The following is a 21,957-nucleotide window of genomic DNA, read 5'->3' as shown; positions in this document are numbered from 1 at the left end:
GTTACTACAAGCTGACATTCATCAGGCCATGACAAATCTAACTAACCAGGTTCCATTTGCAGGTCTTAATGCCCTTACCAGGCAGTGAAGAAGACCACATCTTAAGCTTTAGGGAGGCATTATGGTTTAACAACAACTGACTTCTGCAGACGTTTTTCAGTTTGGCTGCTTGTCCCTATATAATGGCTAAATAAAAAAGAATTGATACTGGTGGTGACCTTTTTTCACTGTTATTGTTTGTGTATACACTCCCAGAGTGGTAATTTTCTGATTCCATGGGTGGTCTTCCTGATTGAGGACTTAATGCCTTCACTGGAACAGCAACAACAGTAATTAATTCCTCTATTTATAAAATACATGTAAACAGCACTTATGCCCTGCCAATATTTTTGGATTCTGAAACAACTGCTACTATACATTTAGTATGATTACCAAGAAATGCTGTGATGATCACCAAAACACTGCTGAAAGGAACTATCTCCACCAATATTATATATTAGCACCACCTACTTCATTATACAAGGCCTTAAAAGTGTTTCCTTTATTGCAGATTGATTTATGTTACTATATCCTCTGTTCTAAAAGTTATTCAAAATAATTAAGCTGTCATCACCCTTTCCATATTCTTTTTGCAAGTGAAATTCATATACAACCACTTATAAAAATAAAACACAAAATATTACATTTTTAAACACACATACATTTGGCCTTGCCAGTAGTCTCATTTTTATCCTGTGAAAACTCTTCCCATCTCCATTTTACAGTAATTGTGTATAAAAACCAGGAAATAATCACTCCTGTTCCAAGTCTTCACATGCAGTCTCCAGTATCACATGGTTTCGAGCTTCACTTCTGAAGACATTCTGAACACATTTCTGTGTTCCCCTTTTCCCAACATGTAAAACTAGCCAATAAAACAGATGGTTAATTAAGTGCTATCTGGCCATTTGTGAAAAGGAAAAGCAAGGAGGGTTGGCCGCAGCCTCTCTTCAGGAACTGGATGCTTGTTTGGTCTGGGGCAGGGCCTGTGAAAGCTAGATGAAGCACCAAAATAAGGGTAAATGCAGAAAGCTTGGAGAAAGAGTGTAGGGTGATTACGAAACTAATAGGAAAAGGGCTCAAATATCTAGGAATAGCACAGCCTTGAGGGTGTGTAGAGATGAATCTCTGGGCCGTTCTGTCTCAGTGGGGGCCTGAGAGTGCCTGGGGTGTATACACAAACTAGGTAAAGGTAAAGGGACCTCTGACCATTAGGTCCGGTTGCGGCGCTCATCTTGTTTTACTGCCCGAGGGAGCCGACGTTTGTCCACAGACAGTTTTTCCGGGTCATGTGGCCAGCATGACTAAGCCGCTTCTGGCGAAACCAGAGCAGCGCACAGAAACGACGTTTACCTTCCCACCGGAACGGTACCTATTTATCTACTTGCACTCTGATGTGCTTTCTAACAGCTAGGTTGGCAGGAGCAGGAGCTCACCCTGTTGCGGGGATTCGAACTGCCAACCTTCTGATCAGCAAGCCCTAGGCTCTGTGGTATAATAATAATAATAATAATAATAATAATAATAATAATAATAGTAATAATAAATTTTTATTTATATCCCGCCCTCCCCAGCCGAAGCCAGGCTCAGGGCGGCTAACAACCACAGCGCCACCCGCCATACACTAACTAAATGTAAATTCAGGTAGGTAGCCGTGTTGGTCTGATGTTATGTTATTACATAGTAGCACCTTAGAGAGCAACTAAGTTTGTAATAGGTATCTGCTTTTGTGCGCTTACTTTCGTGTGCATGGTATCTGAAAGCTGTACGCCGGCTCCCTCGGCCAGTAAAGCAAGATGAGCGCCGCAACCCCAGAGTCGTCCACGACTCGGCTAAAGGTCAGGGGTTCCTTTACCTTTAAGGTGCTACTCAACTATAATTTTTTATTTTAACTAAATATAATTTAAGCTGTTTTTCAGGCTTAGCTCAAGTACAATTCCCAGGGTAGATAAACATTAAAAAAAAAAGACTTGACAAGAGTTACATGTATATCTGCTTTCATATAAAAGGCCTGTCTTTTCAAGTTTATAAAATGGCAACTATAGAAGCCCCCAACAAATAAAAGATCAAAGGTACAAAGGCAGCTTGGGAAGTTGAAGGAACAAGATGACAACTCATATTTCTGAAGTCCTGTCCAACCAATCAGCTGTAATCAGTGTGCACATACGTCTCACAGAAACACTGCTGTATTTGTTGATTAGATAATATATCTGAGTTTCTAACACTGGTTTTAATCTCTTACAGGAATCCAACTCAGAAATAAAGCCAACAGAAAGAAGTTATCAGTGTCCTTATCCAATATTTATGGTTGCAGTCAAATGACAAAATTTATTTTTGCTTTTATGGTAAACCATGTTTAAATTCCACAGAAGGTCTTATGTGGTTGCTGAGTCCCTTAGTAGAAATTGTAAATGATGGAGCCAAATTTCTTGAGAACTACCTTTTTTTAATTTACAGGATGTTTGCTAGAATAGCAGTAACCTGACTCTGCATATACTTCTAAGGGAGAGAGGGTGGGGGATGGGGCAGGGTTCAACAGTGAGAAATCAGAGTGGCAAATGTTTTTGCTCACAAAGTAGGAATATTTTCCAAAAACTGAAAGCCTGAGCATAGAACAATGAAGGATAGAACTTGCACAGCCCATACCATTTATTCCTGCTGAGTACCGTATTTTTTGCTCTATAAGACTCACTTTTTCCCTTCTAAAAAGTAAGGGGAAATGTTTGTGCGTCTTATGGAGCAAATGCAGGCTGCGCAGCTATCCCAGTAGCCAGAACAGCAAGAGGGATTGCTGCTTTCGCTGCGCAGCGATCCCTCATGTTGTTCTGGCTTCTGAGATTCAGAATATTTTTTTCCCCTTGTTTTCCTCCTCCAAAAACTAGGTGCGTCTTATGGTCTGGTGCATCTTATAGAGAAAAAAATACGGTAAATACTACATCTGGCACTCCTTATGCAGCAGCGTTGGGAACTACAGCTTGCCCCATTTGCTTGACTTACCAACGTTATCAAACTCACATGTACTACTGTGTCCCAAAACTTCTCCCACTATAGTATTAGGTTTGATATATACTGTATAGCTAAGTAATTCCAGCCTGCAACATCGTATAGCTGCTTCCAGGGACCGCAAAACCTAACACTGTAAGTAAAGCAGTTGGGAAAGTTAAAAACAACAACAAAAAAGCTGTAAGATCTGGACTCTAAATTTTAAATGCTTCAGATACTCAAGCCTGACTACTGAACTGTTTTGCTTCTAAGTGTTTTATTCCAAAAAGATAAATGTGCAGGTGCAATGAAGGGTTAATGAAAAGGCAGCTCGTGATTTATGCTTAGTGATCAAGTCACAAACCAAAGATTGCAATCCACAAAATTAATTACTCCAAAGTAGTCTCACTGAAGTCAACCATGGGGATTAAGTCTCCTGGTGATTTGAGAGGTATACAATCATATTATATGACTATTGTAAATTAGACAAATGTACCACCATTAAGCAAGTATTCACATTACTGCTGGAGAATACCTCAAAACAAGCAACTCAGATGCCCAAACAAAATAGTCCACCTGGATAAACAGAGGAAAACTTATTCCTTCTGCTATTCCCCCCGCCCAGGCAGTCCCTTTAAAGGAGCTGCTCTTGCGCTTTTATCCTAACACCTCAAAACTTAAGTTATTCTCCCAAAAAATGTGTCCTGTAAACAAGACAACTCTCGAAAAAGTATGCCCTGTAAACAATACATTTTTTTAAAAAAAACACACATTTACAGGCAACCTTTACACAAGCTCAAAGCAGCTTTCAACAAAATAATCAGAAAACCAAGTTTCAGTGCCTACAAAATAAGAGGCAGCACTAATTTGTCTTCTGTAGGTTATTTGGTTTCAGGAAAACCACCACACAATTCATTGGTATTGTATATTCTTTTCTCGCCAGTTGCCTGTAAATTAGGTGTTACTGTATTGGGCTGGGCTGTGACCTAGAGGAAGTGGTAAGTCGCCAGAAATTATAGTACAGTGGCAAAAACTAGAGTTCCTTTGAAACTCCAGAGAATGAGATACACAAAATAGGTAATGTAATATTTTTCTGGACCAGTTTACTGAAAGAGTATGCAAGCTTTAGAGTTCAGGTAACTGTCAGGTAGAATGGAAAGGTTGTTGTGCTTGTTATTTTATTTATTGCATGTTATATCCCAACAATAATTACTTTTAACTAAACTGATTACATACATTTTCACCAACAAAAATTGATCCAAAAAATATCAATTTATCTGGCTCATAACTGTCCCCCCCCCAGCTACCTGTCTTGATTTTTCCTTAGCATTTTATCCAGTATTTCATTCTTTCTGGCTTTTAAGGATATATGTATTTTGTACTTAAATACAAAATGAGACCATCAGGGGACAACTAGATATCAAATGTTCCTCGGGTTAGGATTCCAGAGAGCCTCAAAAAGACGACACAGGCAACCTTGGTGAGGTTGTGAATGTATTCCTCAAACACATACACACAGCTTCCAAAGACTTTATTATTTATCTGTCAACTTCCTATCTCATATGGTTGCAAAGAGGAAACTATAAATATATAGCTAATTGTAATGGTTATAGGGGTTGCTCGTGCGTAAGTTACTGCCACTCTGGGCTTGGTTGCCTGGTTAAACCTTTCTTGTCTGGACAGCCATTAGCTTCGTGGCTGCTCAGTCACTAGCAGAATCCGTCAGTGGCCGTTTCTTGAACTTCTTCCAACACAGAAGTTCTTTGACACCAAGTCTCCTCCTACTCTCCCTGCGCGAAAGTCTTCTGCGCAGGGTGGGCGTGGGCAGCGGAGGATCAGTGCTCTCCCCGCTGGTCTCCGGTGAGGAGTCCTGGAGCCCCTTCGTCGATTCCCCCATCAGCCCCCCTTCACACCTGGTGTTACGCTGATTGCCTTCCCCAGCAGATGGGCTGCCTCTCCCCCTGCTGGGCCCCTCTCCAGCATCGCTCGGGAGCCTTGCCTCCTCCTCTAGCTCCGATGGCAGTTCCCTGACATCAATGTTATGTGTGTACCAGGGCCTCTCAGCAGACTTCACAGACAGAAGCAGACTGACGAGAAATTCCCTTGAAAGATGCAGTATAGCCCAGCACTTTGGGTCCCATCTTCCAGGGGTGAAGATGGCTTTGTCAGGCTGCTTGTTACAGTGGAAACAAACAAAAAATCCCACTAATAAAAAGGAAGAAGGGGCTGATGAACCTAAATTCAGAGGTCAGAAATGAGTTCAATTATTATAATTATAATTATCATCATCGTTTGTTTATTTACAGAGTGATACCAATAATCAGCAGGACCATGATACCGCTATTCCTACTGGGCAGTACCATCACAGAACTAGAGAGTCAGTGAAGCTCCATTAGTGCTCCACACTTCATTCTCTGATTCAAGCAGAAGCTGTTCCTTCCATCCCCTCCTTGGAGGACCACTGATAAGTTTAGCTGTGTATTGGGGGTGGAGCAGATCAGATGTTTATCCTTCCCTATCAGCATTCTGTTCGTAGACTGAGGTAAAGTTCTCAAAGCGGGACACTACTTCCGGTTTTGCGGAGTTCGTAAACAGACTCACGCTTGGACTACTGCAATGCGCTCTACGTGGGGCTACCTTTGAAGGTGACCCGGAAACTGCAATTAATCCAGAATGCGGCAGCTAGACTGGTGACTGGGAGTGGCCGCCGGGACCACATAACACCGGTTCTGAGAGATCTGCATTGGCTCCCAGTACGTTTCCGAGCACGATTCAAAGTGTTGGTGCTGACCTTTAAAGCCCTAAACGGCCTCGGTTCTGTATACCTGAAGGAGCGTCTCCACCCCCATCGTTCAGCCCGGACACTGAGATCCAGCGCCGAGGGCCTTCTTGCGGTTCCCTCATTGCGAGAAGTGAGGCTACAGGGAACCAGACAGAGGGCCTTCTCGGTAGTGGTGCCCGCCCTGTGGAATGCCCTCCCATCAGATGTCAAAGAGATATATAATTACTTGACATTCAGAAGACATCTTAAGGCAGCCCTGTTCAGGGAAGTTTTTAATATGTAACGCTGTACTGTTTTTAACACTGATTGGGAGCCGCCCAGAGTGGCTGGGGAAACTCAGCCAGATGGGCGGGGTATAAATAATAAATTATTATTATTATTATTATTATTATTATTATTATTATTATTCTTAAAACAAAGTACCACTGTACTGACAACCATCCCTTTAAAAGCTTCTACCTTCACAATTAAATAACTATGACTGCCTACTCATTAAAAAACAAAACAGCCATCTAACCAATAGCTTCTGCATTCCATATTTTAACTTTGCAACATGTTTAATCTTGCAGGGATTAAAAAAGTTGTATGCAGACATACATATGGCAAGTTGTTCAAATATCCCAACAAATGAACACTTTCATTTTTTAACAATCAAGTCTAGACAATTGAGTAAAATGCAGAATGTCTGTTTAAAATGAAATCCCCTAGAAACTAGAGTGTTTATGTAGTTGATTCTGAATGCAAGGAGTGAACTTGGATTACGTAATCCTGCATCCTGCCCAGGAATGCTGCATACCACAGGTTATCAACCCATGACCTAGACCAAGGATGGGGAACTACTAACAAGTGGGATCATCTTTTCACCAGCATTAACAGCTGTTAACTCTTTGTGCAGTTCCAGAAGTGCTCAGTTGTATTATCAGTTTTGAGTGCTGCAAATAATTCTGGAAGTGCTATGAGATCACGGCTGCCTGAAATGCCCCCCTCACGTTACAGCTTTGTAAGAAGAAGTTCCTGCTTAGTTACATATACAGTAAATAATCCAGACTCTGTGCGGCTGGTCTACATAGATATGGGATGAGGGCTGGATGGGGCTTAAAAATAGCAATTTCTGAAGCACTCTGCTAATGAGAATTTTCCTTCTTCCCACTCAGTCACAGCCAAACTTTTAGGCTGTGTTATTCATGAGGGCCTTTACCTGTGCCCGTCTCAACTGTTTTCCTACAGCAGTTCTGTCGGGTCGTTATTCCAGAGTCCCCATCACAAACAGAACATGCACCTGTAATGACACGGCTCTGGAGACTATGGAACATGTAATGCTCTTCTGTCCCAACTGGACAGATGAAAGATCTCGGTTTTTAACTCCTCCCATGAACAAGCTTCATCTCCCAATCCAGCCCTGGATAGTGTCCCTTTTTTTGCAGGATTCTGATTGTTGGATTACCGAGATGACAGCTAACTTCCTGCTCAGTGTGATGAAGAGGAAAGCGGCACTAACTTCTTTTTTAACACCACAGCTGCAGTCGATACGCTGCACAATCAAACGAAGTTCCAAGTAGCTTTATTGTACAAGGTCAATGGAGCTAGGACAAATCTGAGGAGCTGAAGGAACCCTTTAACGATCCTCCTCCACCCTCAGCAGTTTTTTGTCTTTTTGTTTTTGTATTATCGGTCACTCGATGTTTTAAATCCCTTGTCGCTTCTGTTATCTCTTTTTTTTTCTTCTTCCCTGTAAGTATTTGCCCAGGACGATATCTACCTTTACCTCCCCACCCCCATTTTATGTTGTTATTTCTATGTATATCATGCTATGGCCACACGGCTAATGCAATAAAATCTATTGATTGTGTTATTCATGAGTTGGAATAACAAAAATATGCTCTCCTTTAATCAATGGATTGAAGACATGACAGCACTTGCAACATATGAATGGATTTCTCATAGACACAGACTTTGCTTGGATAAATATATTGATATTTGGAGCAAGTTCATACAGAATATAGTAGGTTATTAAAAGAACCCTGGATGGTTAAGTCCAGTCAAAGGCGACTATCTCGCTTCAGGCCAAGGGAGCTGGTGTTCGTCCACAGACAGCTTTCTGGTTCATGTGGCCAGTATGACTAAACCGCTTCTGGCGCAGTGGAACACCGTGACGGAAACCAGAGCGCATGGAAACACCGTTTACCTTCCTGACACAGCGGTACCTATTTATCTACATGCACTGGTACGCTTTTGAACTGCTAGGTTGGCAGAAGCTGAGACAGAGCAACAGGAGACCACCCCCTCACGTGGATTCAAACAGCCGACCTTCCAATCAGCAAGCCCAAGAGGCTCATCATTAATAATCATATATGGATTAGCATATATACATATGCATATATATGTGTGAACGCACGTGTGTGTGTGTGTGCATATATTGCGCTCTTTCTCTTTTTTCACTTTATTTTGTATAGCTGAAAAAGCTTTAAATAAAAAGTTAATAATAATAATAACAAGGTATCCAGTAAATCAACACAAATACACTGGAAAGTGTTATACCATAAAAAAAACTCCACAAGGCTATTCACCCCTATTCAACACAAACAAGAACCTCAACAACCGGCCCCTGGGGCAGAAAGTGTGAGGGACAAGACAAACTGATTACCGAAGGAGAGATTTCACCTGTGTATGGGCTGTGACTTGAGCAGGAGGAGAGGAATAAAGGGAATGAATGATCTTGGTTTCTGTTGATGGGAATTACAGAAAAGTGAAGGGATGTGTCTATGTGCACAAGAGATGGCCCAGCCCACTCTGGCCACATTCAGATTTTTTTTGGCTGCTGACATCTGTGTGTCCCAAGGGCTGGCCAAGAGGAAATACAGCCATTAGACAAGGAAAGGTTCCCAATCCTTGCTGGCCCTAGACAGTGTGCCAAAAAGGAAACACAAGCACTGATCCTATACTTCATTCAGCGTGCCTGAAAGGAAGCTCTCTATTTACTGTCCAGTGATTGATTTATGGATTCGTTTCTGGGAATCCTATGGAACTTCTCAGAGCCAAGCAGATTCCCAACACCTACTTCAGTCAACCAGTGTTTTTCAAACTTCAGCTTTTTCAAACTCCAGTGCCCTACTGGTTCAGAACAAAGGTTTATCTAGTCCAACAACCCATTGTGAATCCTGCTCCCTAGGTGATAGGTGATTAGAGTATACACTGTTCTAAGATTCTGGAGAACAGATGGGGACAGTGTGTTTCAAAGAAGCCACTCCACTTTATGTACAGTAAATATCTAGTCTCATATCGGATATTGAGAACAGTACTGTCTTTGTTGATTTATAATTTACAAAAGTCATACTGGTAATTAAAACCTGCAATTCTAATGGATTTTAAATACTTAATGCAGAGCAGGCATCAATGATGCCACAAAAGCCTCTTTCTATCAGAGTTAGCTACCCAGATGCCCAAAAGATAAATTCTACAACAACTCTTCATATCCCATGTCCATTCTAAAAGACAGGGCTATTTAACAACCTTATCATTAAAGCTCATCTTCAAGCTGGAAAACCCCATGACCATTCTGAGCAGGAGAGATGCACACTCTTAACCTCTGTTTTCTTTTAATGCAAATCAACTATTTCAGGTTACTATCCAGTACAGTAGTGATACTGACTTTTCAATAACAGCAAGTTACAAATCTGAAGCCACCCTTACGAATACACACTCCTCTCCCACAACCCTTCCCTGGGAAAACCTCACCCCCTAGCCTTTATTCATGATTAAGGCCAACCCCTTAAATCTGTGCACAAAACAGACGTCATTTTCAGCTGATTCTGAATCCAAGAAGTACTCATTCTTTTCAGAGTTAGCCTCTTAGCACAAGTAGATTTTCAAAGCAAGGTGTAGCCCTCTTATCTGGCTGGTCCAAGGGTCAGCAAACTTTTTCAGCCATGGGCCGGTCCACCGTCCCTCAGACCATGTGGTGGGCCGGACTATATTTTGAAAAAATAAAATAAAAAATTGAACGAATTCCTATGCCCCACAAATAACCCAGAGATGCATTTTTAATAAAAGGACACATTCTACTCATGTAAAAACACGCTGATTCCTGGACTGTCCACACGCCGGGTTGAGAAGGCGATTGGGCTGCATCCGGCCCCCAGGCCTTAGGTTGCCTCCCCCTGGGCTGGTCACTGGAAACAGAACATTGGTCTAATCCAGCAGGCAGTTCTAATGTTCTTATGGACGAGAACAGAAGAATGCCTCAGGAAAATCATGTGCCCAGCTAAGTATCAAGCCGGAAGCTAATTCCATCTCTGGGGTTGCAAGGAAACCAGTGCCTTTTCCTTCTCGCCCACTGGATGCTTCCTGAATTCTGAGGAAGGAAGCCACAGAGGGCAGGAGGCTGCTGCAAACAAGGACAAGCCTTTGGCAGCAAGCCGGCAAATGTTTTGAATGCAACAGTATCATCATTCCCTGCTTAACCAATGTTGTCAGACACTCCTGTTTGCAGCTTCCCCCTTTAGACTTCTCATATTCGCTAGCCCCCAAAAGACGATAGCAAAGGAAAGCAAAGGGCTGGTTCAAAGCTGCATTGATGTGGCAAAGGTAATCAGACCCCTGAAGCAAGTACAGTTGCACCTAGGCTTCAATACAAATGCTACTGTGTTCATATCTTTGCCAAACAATCTTAGTCAAAGAGATGCCTATGGGGCAGAACATGGGAAACCTATGACCAGTTCTGAGCAGCTTTCCTTTTTGAAATAAGAAGCAATTGGGGGGGGGATTGGGGCACTAGTGGGAGGGAGACTAACCCTTCCTCCTATATTGTTTCCTTGATCAAATCACTTTGTCCATCTGTCCCCTCAAACTGCTTCCCCCCACCCCCCGGGTAAGAGACTGGAGAAAGGGGATAAAACCCTCTTGCACAGGAGTTCCCCAGGAGTTCAATTCTGGGGAGCCCATAGCTGTTTGTAAGGACATCTGAATCTCCTGTATCATATACTTTCATCCCACTCCAGCACTAATGACCTGGAGTCGAAAGTCTTGATGTGTGCTAAAAAAAACAGTATCAGCATAAAGTAACAGCTATTTGCACACCTCTATAGAACATACAAGGGGCACGGGTGGCGCTGTGGGTTAAACCACAGAGCCTAAGGCTTGCCAATCAGAAGGTCGGCGGTTCGAATCCCCGCAACAGGGTGAGCTCCCGTTGCTCGGTCCCTGCTCCTGCCAACCAAGCAGTTCAAAAGCACATCAAAATGCAAGTAGATAAATAGGTACCGCTCCTGCGGGAAGGTAAACGGCGTTTCCATGCGCTGCTCTGGTTCACCAGAAGCGGCTTAGTCATGCTGGCCACATGACCAGGAAGCTGTACGCCGGCTCCCTCGGCCAATAAAGCGAGATGAGCGCCACAACCCCAGAGTCATCCATGTCTGGACTTAATGGTCAGGGGTCCCTTTACCTATAGAACATACAGCATTTAGAAGTGTGTTGGGCATGAGGAAACCTTTTAAACACTAACGAAATTTACATGAATAAATCATTTATGTGGCTTCTAAGCAAGATCCAGAGGGGTTGCAGGTTTCATACTACATTTGTGTAATTAAGTTTATTGTTGGGGAAAGGCATTTCCAGAGAACATAACTGATGCCTGTGAACCTTACAAAACAATCCAGAGTTTCTTCTCAGAGAATCTGTAGTTACCTTCCTTTGTATGTGGTGGGTTGTTTGTTTGTTTGTTTTTGTAGAACTCTCCACACCAGCATAAATAACTACAGCCCTTAACAGAAAAGCAAACAGGTCTCACCTACCCTCTTTAATTACAAACTGAATGTTCACACCAAGACCCAGGAGAGGAATGCGTAGCACCAGATTTCAACACACAAGGCTGCTCTCTAAAGATAGGAGCTGCAATGCATCTACTGTTTTCTCTAAACCAGGGAAGTTTGTAGACACCAGGAGATCTCCTTCATGCCTTAAAATTGTGGTCTTCCCACAATCACCTTTCTGGCCACACGAAGCAAGGCAATTTCATATCAGACCATCCCATGATGACATTAAAACAATGTATTTTTGAACACATCAGAGATAAGCAATTTAATCTTTGCACAGGATCAACACATTAGCTGTATATCCTCGTGAGCACAGCCAAACTTTGCTTCCTAATAGTTATACCTGTACAATTTACACTCTTATCAAGTATACTAACTACTTGTGTACATGTATCCATAAATATTTACAGTTAAAGTTTGTTGTCGTTTAGCCGTGTCCGACTCTTCGTGACCCCATGGACCAGAGCATGCCAGGCACTCCTGTCTTCCACTGCCTCCCAGTTTGGTCACACTCATAGTTAAAAGTTTAAAAAGGCATATTTTCGTCTGATTGTATATCATATCAAACATTCTATTTTAAAACAAATATGATCCAGTTATATCATGCCAAGAATATCTATTGTTGTTGTATAATTAATGTTTTTATTCCAAACCATAATAAAAGCCACCAATTTTGTTGAGAAGTCTGAATTGTTTGTTCTCTTCCCACATCATTTCTGGCATATAATTCTGTTCACAACCATGCCATCCCACCCTCTTCTTAGCCACTGGTCAATTTTAGGGAGATTACGCTTCTCCAAGATCTGACGGTATTACGGTGTAGTGAGTGTTTTATCCAGTCCCAGTAACACCATTTAAACAGTGAGAAATGTTACAGCTTGAACTCATTTAACCGTCTCAAATTGCAAAAATGGCATTGCTATCAATATAAACAAACACTGCCTTCTGCCAATGGGAGATTAAGAAACTTAATCCACCAGAAAAAGGATTGGTGTCGAATTTAAAAATAATAAAAAAATGACCACCCAATCTCCACAAATATCTAATGGCAAACCTTACTACACATCTGCAAATTACTACAGGATCTTATCACTTGGAAATCCAAGGTAATTACCAAAGGAAGATCCAACTCGTTCTGAACATGCCACGGGAACCAGCAATTAAGGGAAATATGTGGGTAATTCTGGTGTTTAGAATAACCTCTGCTACCCTTGCCAAAAGAAAGAGCTGCAGTTTCTCTTTCTCAGCGTCCTCCATTCTCAGTGACTCATCCCCACTACAGAGAAGAACAAGTCTGCCTTTTGTAGTCTGAAGCAATAGATGGGAGAACCTGATGCAAATAGAGAGCAACTACAATACACCAGGAGTTACAGAACACAGGCGAAAGACTTCGGAAGTACCATCTAGAACAGGGGTAACCAACGTGCACTTTCCGACAACTCCCATCATCCCTGACCATTCACCACGCTGGCTGGGGCCGGTTTGCCCATCCCTGATCTAGAAACTGATTATTGGTATAAAATATTTGATCACAGGTCAAAAAAGTTAATCTGATGATACCCTTGATATAAGGCTGCTTGCATCCTCTTTTACTAACATTTACAGAAAACAAGAGTGATTTCCAGGATACCATGAGAATTTTGTAAATGTTATTTAAACTTTTCAGCGAGTTCCATCTCAAGGGTTACGCAAGTAATGCAACATTTAGAATTAAAACTAAGTTACACCTGCAACAGACTAAGGGAGCAATCCTATATACAATAAACTGGCATAAATATACTCCAAACTGCATTCAGCGGTGGGGCTTCTACTGTGACTGAGCCTGGCAGAAGGAAAGCAGACTTTTAAAGTTGTGTTTGAGTTAACCCACCCTTTTTGCTGGCTTAATTTATGTCTGTCATCTGACCAGGCTGAATGGGTTTAGGATCCAGTCTAAGTCCCCCCACCCCGCTGGTTCTGGCCCAATCACATCCCCAGAATACTCTTCTTTCTGAGCTTTCACCAGCTTAAGATCCACCAGGCTTGATGGGGGAGATAAGGACAGCTGACCAGAGGGTGAGGGAGTTAAGCCAACATAGCTGGCTACACCAGGAACCTCTCAGCATAGCCAGAGGTCCGCTGGATCCTAACCCACTCATCCCAGAAGATCTTGTTACAGGATGCTCCCAAAATGGCAGAAAAAACCATAGCATTTGTCCTTGAAAGACAATGGAAACACAATTCCAACAATTTTTGAACATTTGAATTGTATGCTTTATTCTCTGCACAGTCATTATTTTTGCAGCATACAAAAGAACAGTTTGTCTCTTTCACTGGAGACATTTCTGTTCTTCTGAAAAAATCATGAACTTAAGAAACATTACTTTTCTGTTCTGTCTCAGGACGCGGAGCCGCCTTTTAAAACATTACTTTCCTCTCACTTTCCAGACACTCAAAGGCACAGAATTTCCATCCACTTACCAACAGTGATTTTATACCTTCCTCAAACTGACTTTTTCCCATATGGTTTGGTTACAGAGAACTTGGAAAGCTCCACAGCAAAGCACCATTCTTTTTCTAAATCATAGCCAGGCCCTGGCAGACTCATCTCCATCTAAAATCCATCTACAAACACTCAAAGACACATTAACATAACTCGCCTGTCTGTGTGTGCCTAAGAAATCAGAGACTGGACTCACACTGCTCATCTCAACCACAATGCTTGCAGTCTCCTCATTTCAAACTAGCCAGGTTTTACATTCAGCCTAAAGCAACAATTTCAAAATGTTGGGGGTCTACCCTGGGGAGGCAGCAAAGATAAAATTAATCTTGTAAGAAAAGTTGAGCTGATTAACAAGTCAAGGGCACCCTCCACTTTTCTATATCCTGGATTCTCGTTTTATTCCCCCCCAAAACCCTCTCACCCCCCACCCCCTCCAACAAAATGGCGACGTGGACACTTTGGAAGAGGGGGGGAGGGAGAGAGAAGGGAGAGAGAGAAAGAAGAGGAGAAAGAGTGAAACACCCTCCAGGGAGAAGAAAGGATGGGGAAGCAGGAGGAATGAGAAAAGAGGCAGGGGGGGTGGGTTAAGAACAAAGGGGGGGGGAGAAAAGAAGGGGCGCTTCCAGGAACACACACACAGAAAGGGCATAAAGGAGTAGGGAGTAACTCTATTCTCTCTCACACACACTTTTTCTCTGCTAGAATTGCTACGTTATAAAATAAAATAATAATAATAATAATAATAATAATAATAATAATAATAATAATAATAATAATAATAATAGATGGGGAAGGTAAATGATGACAGGACCCTGGAGAAAGGATGCCAGAAACAAGAAAAAACACCCTGATGGAAGGAGCGTCCCAAGACGCCCCCTCCTCGCTTTTGCAAAATGGCAAAGCATCTTCTTTGAAGCGCACCTAGGTATAAAAAAGAAGAGAGAACGATAATAAAGAGGGACCCGAAACCTTGAACAGGAGAAACCAGATTTAGACAGCGGCGGGGAGAGAAGAGAAGAGAATTTGGACGTGGCAAGAAAGCATATTATTACTATTACTATTATTATTATTATTATTATTATTATTTCCCCAATGGCCTGACTTGGAGGGAGAACAGGAGGAGAAAGGCTGGTGGGAAAGCAAGAGAGAAAGAGAGGGAAGGGGATTTCTGTCCTTCCACCATCTAACTCCGCGCGCGCGCTCGGCTTCCGGGGGCACAAAACAATACGAATAATACTAATAATATCGGGGAAAGCAAGCAAGCAAAGGCGGGCCGGCCCTCTTCCCGAAACCAGCAGCGGGGGGCGTGTGAAGGAGGCGAGCCGTGCCGCCCAGACCCGCACCTTTTCTTGTCGCTGGAGCCGCCCGTTGTGGCGCAGGGCTGCATGGCGGCGCCGTCGTCGTCGTCGTCGGAAGCCAGCTTGCCTGCCCGGACGGAGCTTCTACCGCAGGCCGGGGGGCTCTTCCCGGGAGGGAGAAGGCAGGCCTCTATCTCCTCAGAAAGACGGCTCGGGCGGAAGCCTCACGCGCCGCGGCAGCAACACGGAGGAGGCGACCCGGCTGAGGGAGGCCGGCGAAGGTTGGTCAGCGGCGTCGGCACAGACGGGAAAGAGGAGTCGCAGGAAAGGCAGGCGAGGCGGGCGGGGACGAGGCGGGTCCGGGCCTCCGCCTTCCCGTCACGAGCGCCGCCTGCGCCAGTCAGGAGAGGCCTAGGCGGCCCGGCCCCCTCCTCGCGGCCTAGCGCGGCCCAGCCAACCGCCGCGCTCGAGTGGGTGGGCCGAGCCGCCGCGCTTCACGTGTAGCGCTGTGTGAGGGGCGGGACGGAAGGCCGGCGCCGCTGTCTTCTGCGCGCGCTTTCCTTCCCCACCTCACGGCTTCAAACGGGGGCACCCTCAAGTGTCGTTGCTGGACTACAACTCCCGTCACCCCCGGCCGCTGGTCTTAGTTGCTAGGGATGATGGGAGTTGTAGTCCAACAATATCTGGGGAACCAACGTTGAGAGAGAGAGAGAGGCTGCCTCACAGGGTCGGCTTGCCGACTCAGAAAGGGCACGGCAGGGTTGGCAGCTGTCCTCTGTAGCGTTTGGGGCTTTTAAGTTCAGGGAGGAATTATTATTTATTTATTTATTTATTTATACCCCGCCCATCTGGCTGGAAGCCGCCCAGAGTGGCTGGGGAAACTCAATCAAGTGTTAAAAACAATACAGCATTAAATATTTAAAACTTCCCTAAACAGGGCTGCCTTTAGATGAAGAGGTATATTACTTTTATACAGGGTTTCCCAAACTTGGATCTCCAGCTGCTGTTGGACTACAACTCCCATCCTCCATAGCTAGCAGGACCCCAGCGGTCAGGGATGATGGGTGTTGTAGTCCCAAAACAGCTGGAGACCCAGCTTTGGGAAATTCTGGTTTGGAAGGTCGTGGGCAATGTGGGGAAAGCCTTTAAATTCAAAGCAAGGGCTTTTCCACTGATTGATGGTCCATTCTCAACCCATTAGTCTGCTGTACACATGATCATGTTATACTGTTTACCATGAGTGTAGCCAGGGGAGGGCAATAAATAAAAAATACTTAACTAATAGTAGAAATAAACAGAATTATTGAAATGCTCCCCCCCCCCGCACTTAAATCCAGCCTATGCCCATGCTGTCTACTTGCAAATACCGGTAACCTCTCTGCTGGAGAAAGCAAGCACTGAGTTACACACGAAGTGTAGTGTAAGAATTTCTTTGGCCACTGTAACAGGGCCGCTAAGGTGCATAGAACCAACATGTCCAAAACATCCTGAGAGAGAAAAACCAGGCACCATTTTCCAGGTAATTTCCCCCATCTTGTTGCCCTTCAGATGTTTTTGAGTACAGCTCTGATCAAGAACCAGAGAGAAGATTGGTTTGTTGTAACAGGAGTGAGACTAGCTTCCCTGGGCTCACACATATTTATCTCTTCTCCAAAGAAGCTGGGAAATAAGAGTTCTCTGAAAAAAGTTGGGAAGCTTTGTCTTCCAGTTTTGCTTAACCCCAGTTTAGCTAAGCAATCATTCTCACACTAAGATGTGGAAATAAATAGTCTCTGCCCACCTGCCACAGTTTCCCTGCTCAGAGGATGCTGGAGCATGTGTTAGGGATTGCACATTCAGCCTGTGTGAGGTATTGGCCAGACCTCAAGGGCTTCACAATTCCCCTACATGAACAATAGAGTCTGCCTGGGGACATGCTAAATACTCTTTCTGCATCAGCACATTACAGAGGAAAGTTGACTGTTTGTGGGCAAGCTGTCTTTGAAGGAAGCTTGTCTGTTTCACTGAGGAAACGCTGATAAGATGCCAAAGCAGCTTGCGGTTTTCTGGAACAGAACTTGAAAGCATGTCTACACTTGAGAGGCGCTTCGTTTGTGGACACAGAGGGCAAAGAGCACTCCACGCACTGAAAAAAACTTTCCAAGCACTGACAAGCAAGATACACACCCCTTCTTCCTCTCAGCACCAACAGGGTTGGCTCCCCAGAACCTCCTCCTCAATGCAGAAAAAGAAGGTACCTACTCAATAAAACCTGACCTTACACGACGGTCCTCTTTCCCTTGCCCTGGTGCAATCAAATACCCATAAATATCCTCCATCCCTCAAATCTCCATCCTCTCTAAGCATAAACTACAGCTCCCTTACAGGGACTTGAAGGAGATGAACAGACCCACAACCTCTTGGTTGGTTTCTGAATGTCTGATGTAGATTTTCAATTTCCTTGTTCTGTATGGGACAATGACAATAAAGATTATCGTATCGTATTGTAACCCTTCCTGAAAGATTGCTGCATGCACACCTCAAAAACACATTATTTTGCCCAAAGAATTCAGGGAAGGGTGCTGGGGTTTTTAATAATAATAATAATAATAATAATAATAACAACAACAATAATTTTTTATTTATACCCCGCCCATCTGGCTGACTCTTGGCAGCTTACAATCAAGTGTTAAAAGCAATACAGCATTAAATATTAAAAACTTCCCTAAACAGGACTGCCTTCAGATGACTTTTGTAGAGAAGATAGCTGCTTATTTTCTTCACATCTGAAGGGAGGGTGTTCCACAAGGCGGGCGCCACTGCTGAGAAGGCCCTCTGTCTGGTTCCCTGTAACCTCACTTCTCGCAACGAGGGAACAGCCAGAAGGCCCTCGGCGCTGGATCTCAGTGTCCGGGCTGAACGATGGGGGTGGAGACACTCCTTCAGGTATACAGGACCTGAATTTTAGCCTTGGGAGGGGTAAATTACAGTTCTTTGGATTCTTGAAAGGCAGCATGGGTGGGTAGCATAATGTGGCTTCAGTGTTGGGGAGTGATGCCAAAGGGAACTTAGCTTTGCTGCATTTTCTCAGTTGGGGGAAAGTGAAAATGTGGCTCAAATCTCTGCCATCTGAGCTAGCATGAACACAGCTACTCAAAGGCAACCAAATTCAAATCCTTAGCTATTCATGTGCAGATGAACTTGCTTGCCACAGGCTTGGAAAGCCTCAGCATGTCACAAAAAGGGTATAAAGAGATGAACAGGGCCTAAATGAGGGGTCAGCAACCTTTTCCAGCTGTGGGCTGGTCCACTGTCCCTCAGACCATGTGGTGGGCTGGACTATATTTTGGAAAAAAATAAGAACAAATTCCTACGCCCCACAAATAACGCAGAGGTGCATTTTAAATAAAAGCACACATTCTACTCATGGAAAAACACGCCGATTCCCAGACTGTCCGCGGGCCGGATTGAGAAGGCGATTGAGCCGCATCCGGCCCCCGGGCCTTAGTTTGCCTACCCCTGGCCTAAACAGAAGTAAGCCCCCACCCTTTGAACTTTACTGGAAAGCACAGCCCTTCCCCATTTCACACCATGAATCTGAAATGCTTCTATTCTTTGTTAAGATCTTAATCTTTCATTTACCATAACACAAGGTGCTCTTTTTGTACTGCTAATGGGACACCTTACACCTGTGTTTTCCAAACTTTGGAAACTCAAAAGACACACAAAGTTGTTTTTTCCTGGATTAAAACTGGGGGTAGGCTTCACTTGTGTGCTCAGATTCTCCCCCTCCCTTCTCTTTCCCCTGTCAGGGAAAAAGGTGGAGTTTAAATTAATAATTATAGGTATAAATATACTGTGCTTTCTGGCCAATATTGATGCTTCTGGGATCCTCCCTTGAGATGACATCAATGCCCATATATGGAGAGGGATATAGAAACATAAAAAGAGCCTGCTGGATCTTGCCAGTGACTCATCTAGTCCAGCATCCTATTCTCACAGTGGCCTGTCTGTGGGAGACCAGCAAATTGGGATTCAGGCACAAGAGCCCTCTCGCCTTCTGTGGTTTCCAGCAACTGGTAGTCAGAAGCATTGCTGCATCCAAATGTGGAAGCAGAGCATAGAGCCATCATAGTGCATGGGGCCTCCAAGAGCATCCACAGGGCAGTTGCTTCTAATTTGGGGAATCACTGCCTTCCACAGACAAAACCATCTGCTTGTGTACACTTTCAGCCCAGCAGAGCCAATCAATGGAAAGAAAATGGAAACAACTTTAGTTCATGCTACAAAACGGGAGTGTGTTTAGATAAACAACAGTTTCATGAACACACAATTGGAATGGCTACTACCACTTACCATTTGCAATATAATCATCATCATTTGTAAAATGCCCGCATCTTCAGGACTTTACGGACATTCTCTCGCAGTAAACCTTACAACACCCTTGCAAGCTAAGTCAGTAATTATCCCTGTATAGGAGGAGGGAAGCTGAAGCAAGGAAGACTGCAGCTTGCCTAAAGTTACCTAGTGTGCTCATGGCAGGAATTGTAGCGCAGACTTTACCATGCATTCCTAGACATGTCTACTCCATAGCTGTCAAGTGTCCCTTATTTGAAGGGACAGTCCCTTATTCTAGCGCCATGTCCCGTTGCTGTCCCTTATTGATGGATGTCCCTTAAATGATGTCCCCTAAATTTCAAAGGAAGCAGCTCCTCTCCTCTCCCTCCCTGCCGGCCAGGGAGGAAGGAGGCTCCAACTGTGTTGCTTGGCTGTGTTGCTCACCCGATAAGAAGTCTAAGAACGACTGGGGGTGGAGCTTGCATGCCTTGTGTGTGGCTAGTTAATGCAAGCTGAGGGGTTTTTTTGAATGCTGGACGCCATTTTGTTGCACGTGCTGCTGCAAACTTTGCAGTGCAAAGCCAGGCTGGGGAGCCATCTTAAGTTGAGGCTGCATAGGCCTTGTGGTGCATGTGATTCAGATTCTATTCAGTTGAACCTCTGGTTACAAAGTTGGTTGGACAGTGTTCTCGAAGCTACCCAGCATGAGTTTGACCAGACTGCAGGAGGACAGGAAGACTGGAGTGCCTGGAAGAGGTGAGGCTGCAGGTCCCTTATTTTGGCTGCTGGTCCCTTATTTTCAGGGCTGCTGGTCCCTTATTTTCAAATCTGTAAGTTGACAGCTATGGTCTACTCAAAAGTAAGTCCCACCAATTTCAAAGGGGCTCGCTCCCAAGTAAATCAGCATAGGCTGGACTAACTGAGTGTCAGCCCAGGAAGTATTTAAAAGCCTCTCAATCACTGCATTCTAAAAGCTTGTTGGTAATATACCACCTGCTCCTGTCTTATTTGGAGCACATTTGAGGCTTCTAATCCAAAGTCCAGCTACTAGCCAAGCCCATTTTTCTTTGAATTCATATGATTTGGCCGAATCACAGCCAGTGGCATTGTGGCTTCGGATTAGATGCAGATTTATTCATCAGCTGTTGCAGCCATAACAACAAAACCTCATATGCATCAGAAACTTTGGACAACAGATACTGTGTTCAGCTCACGCTATCACAGCCCTAAGGTCCAAGAAAACATAATCACAGCAAGCACCACCTATCCAGCATCAAAGCCACTGGCATTAAGAATGAATAGCAACCTCTCTTTAAAAATGTAGTTAGTCTAAGCATCCTCCTTAGACTTCTGTAGCAGTGACATAAAGACCTACATGTCTTTTGAAGCAGAATTTATTTATATGAAATGTGTGTGTATATATGGCGGGGTTGGTACCTCTGGTGAGGGACACATCATGCTCCTTCTGGGGTAGTGTATCCACCTTTGGTTCCTACCCTGTCTTCAGCTCTCACCTATGGCTCCTAGAAGCTGTCACCATGTGAAAGTGGCCACATCCTGGGAATGGATTTGACTGGCCGGCTAAACCGGAGGCGAGAGTGGCTGATAGTTCTCAACCCCTGAGTGAACTAAGGGCTTCTCCTACATATGAAAACAGGCTCCGGCGGATTGAGCAGACAAGACCAATACTGGGTGCAAAAGTCAAGAAGGCGGTTTCTGCAAATGTCGTAGAAGGAAGTGAGGGTCAGATGGGGCTCGTCCAACTGGGAAAGGAGCCCATCTAGGAGAAGGAAAACTCTGATCCTAGACCTGCGCTGCCTGGTGCTTAAACTCATATACTTTGGGAGTAAATGCTGAGGAAGAATTCACACCCACTGCCTTGCGGGACATCTTCAGGAGAAGAAAAGGCTAAGGAGTAAACCCTACACAAATTTGGAGTGGAGTCCCTAAGGCGGTTGGGTGGCGCCTTGTACGCCTCCTTTTGGCAACTCCTGCAGCCAAGCTGTGGCCAAACATATCGCTCTGCTGTCCTTTGGCCCACATCAGTGAGGCCAAGAGGGGGGTCTTGTCGTTTGGGCAGCCCAGGACCTCCAAACACACTGCCCAGGCTTGCATCCCAGAGAGGTAACTTAATTGCTGCTAACGCAAGGAAAGCACTGCCAAAAGGGTTCCTGGTCTCTGCAGCCACAACAGGTGCTGCGATTCTCCAGTTGCTTGACTCTTTGAAAGTTTTAAATTATTGCTGTT

At 44.2% G+C, this 21,957-nt stretch overlaps 1 protein-coding gene across 1 annotated transcript in view; it reads right to left on the bottom strand.

The window, feature by feature from the left end:
- HIF1A (hypoxia inducible factor 1 subunit alpha) overlaps nt 1-15,525 on the bottom strand; it is a 40,177-nt gene extending 24,652 nt beyond the window's left edge. Inside the window, exon 1 of the mRNA XM_053403545.1 lies at nt 15,439-15,525. Coding sequence (XP_053259520.1) covers nt 15,439-15,482 — 44 coding nt within the window. The 5' untranslated portion in view covers nt 15,483-15,525. The remainder of the gene's footprint in view (nt 1-15,438) is intronic.
- Between the last annotated feature and the right edge of the window lie 6,432 nt (nt 15,526-21,957).

The sequence above is a fragment of the Podarcis raffonei genome, chromosome 1 (assembly GCF_027172205.1).
Source record: "Podarcis raffonei isolate rPodRaf1 chromosome 1, rPodRaf1.pri, whole genome shotgun sequence".
Taxonomy (NCBI): domain Eukaryota; kingdom Metazoa; phylum Chordata; class Lepidosauria; order Squamata; family Lacertidae; genus Podarcis; species Podarcis raffonei.
The sequence above is the reverse complement of the archived record's forward strand: the minus strand, read 5'-3'. Positions and strand labels throughout refer to the sequence as shown.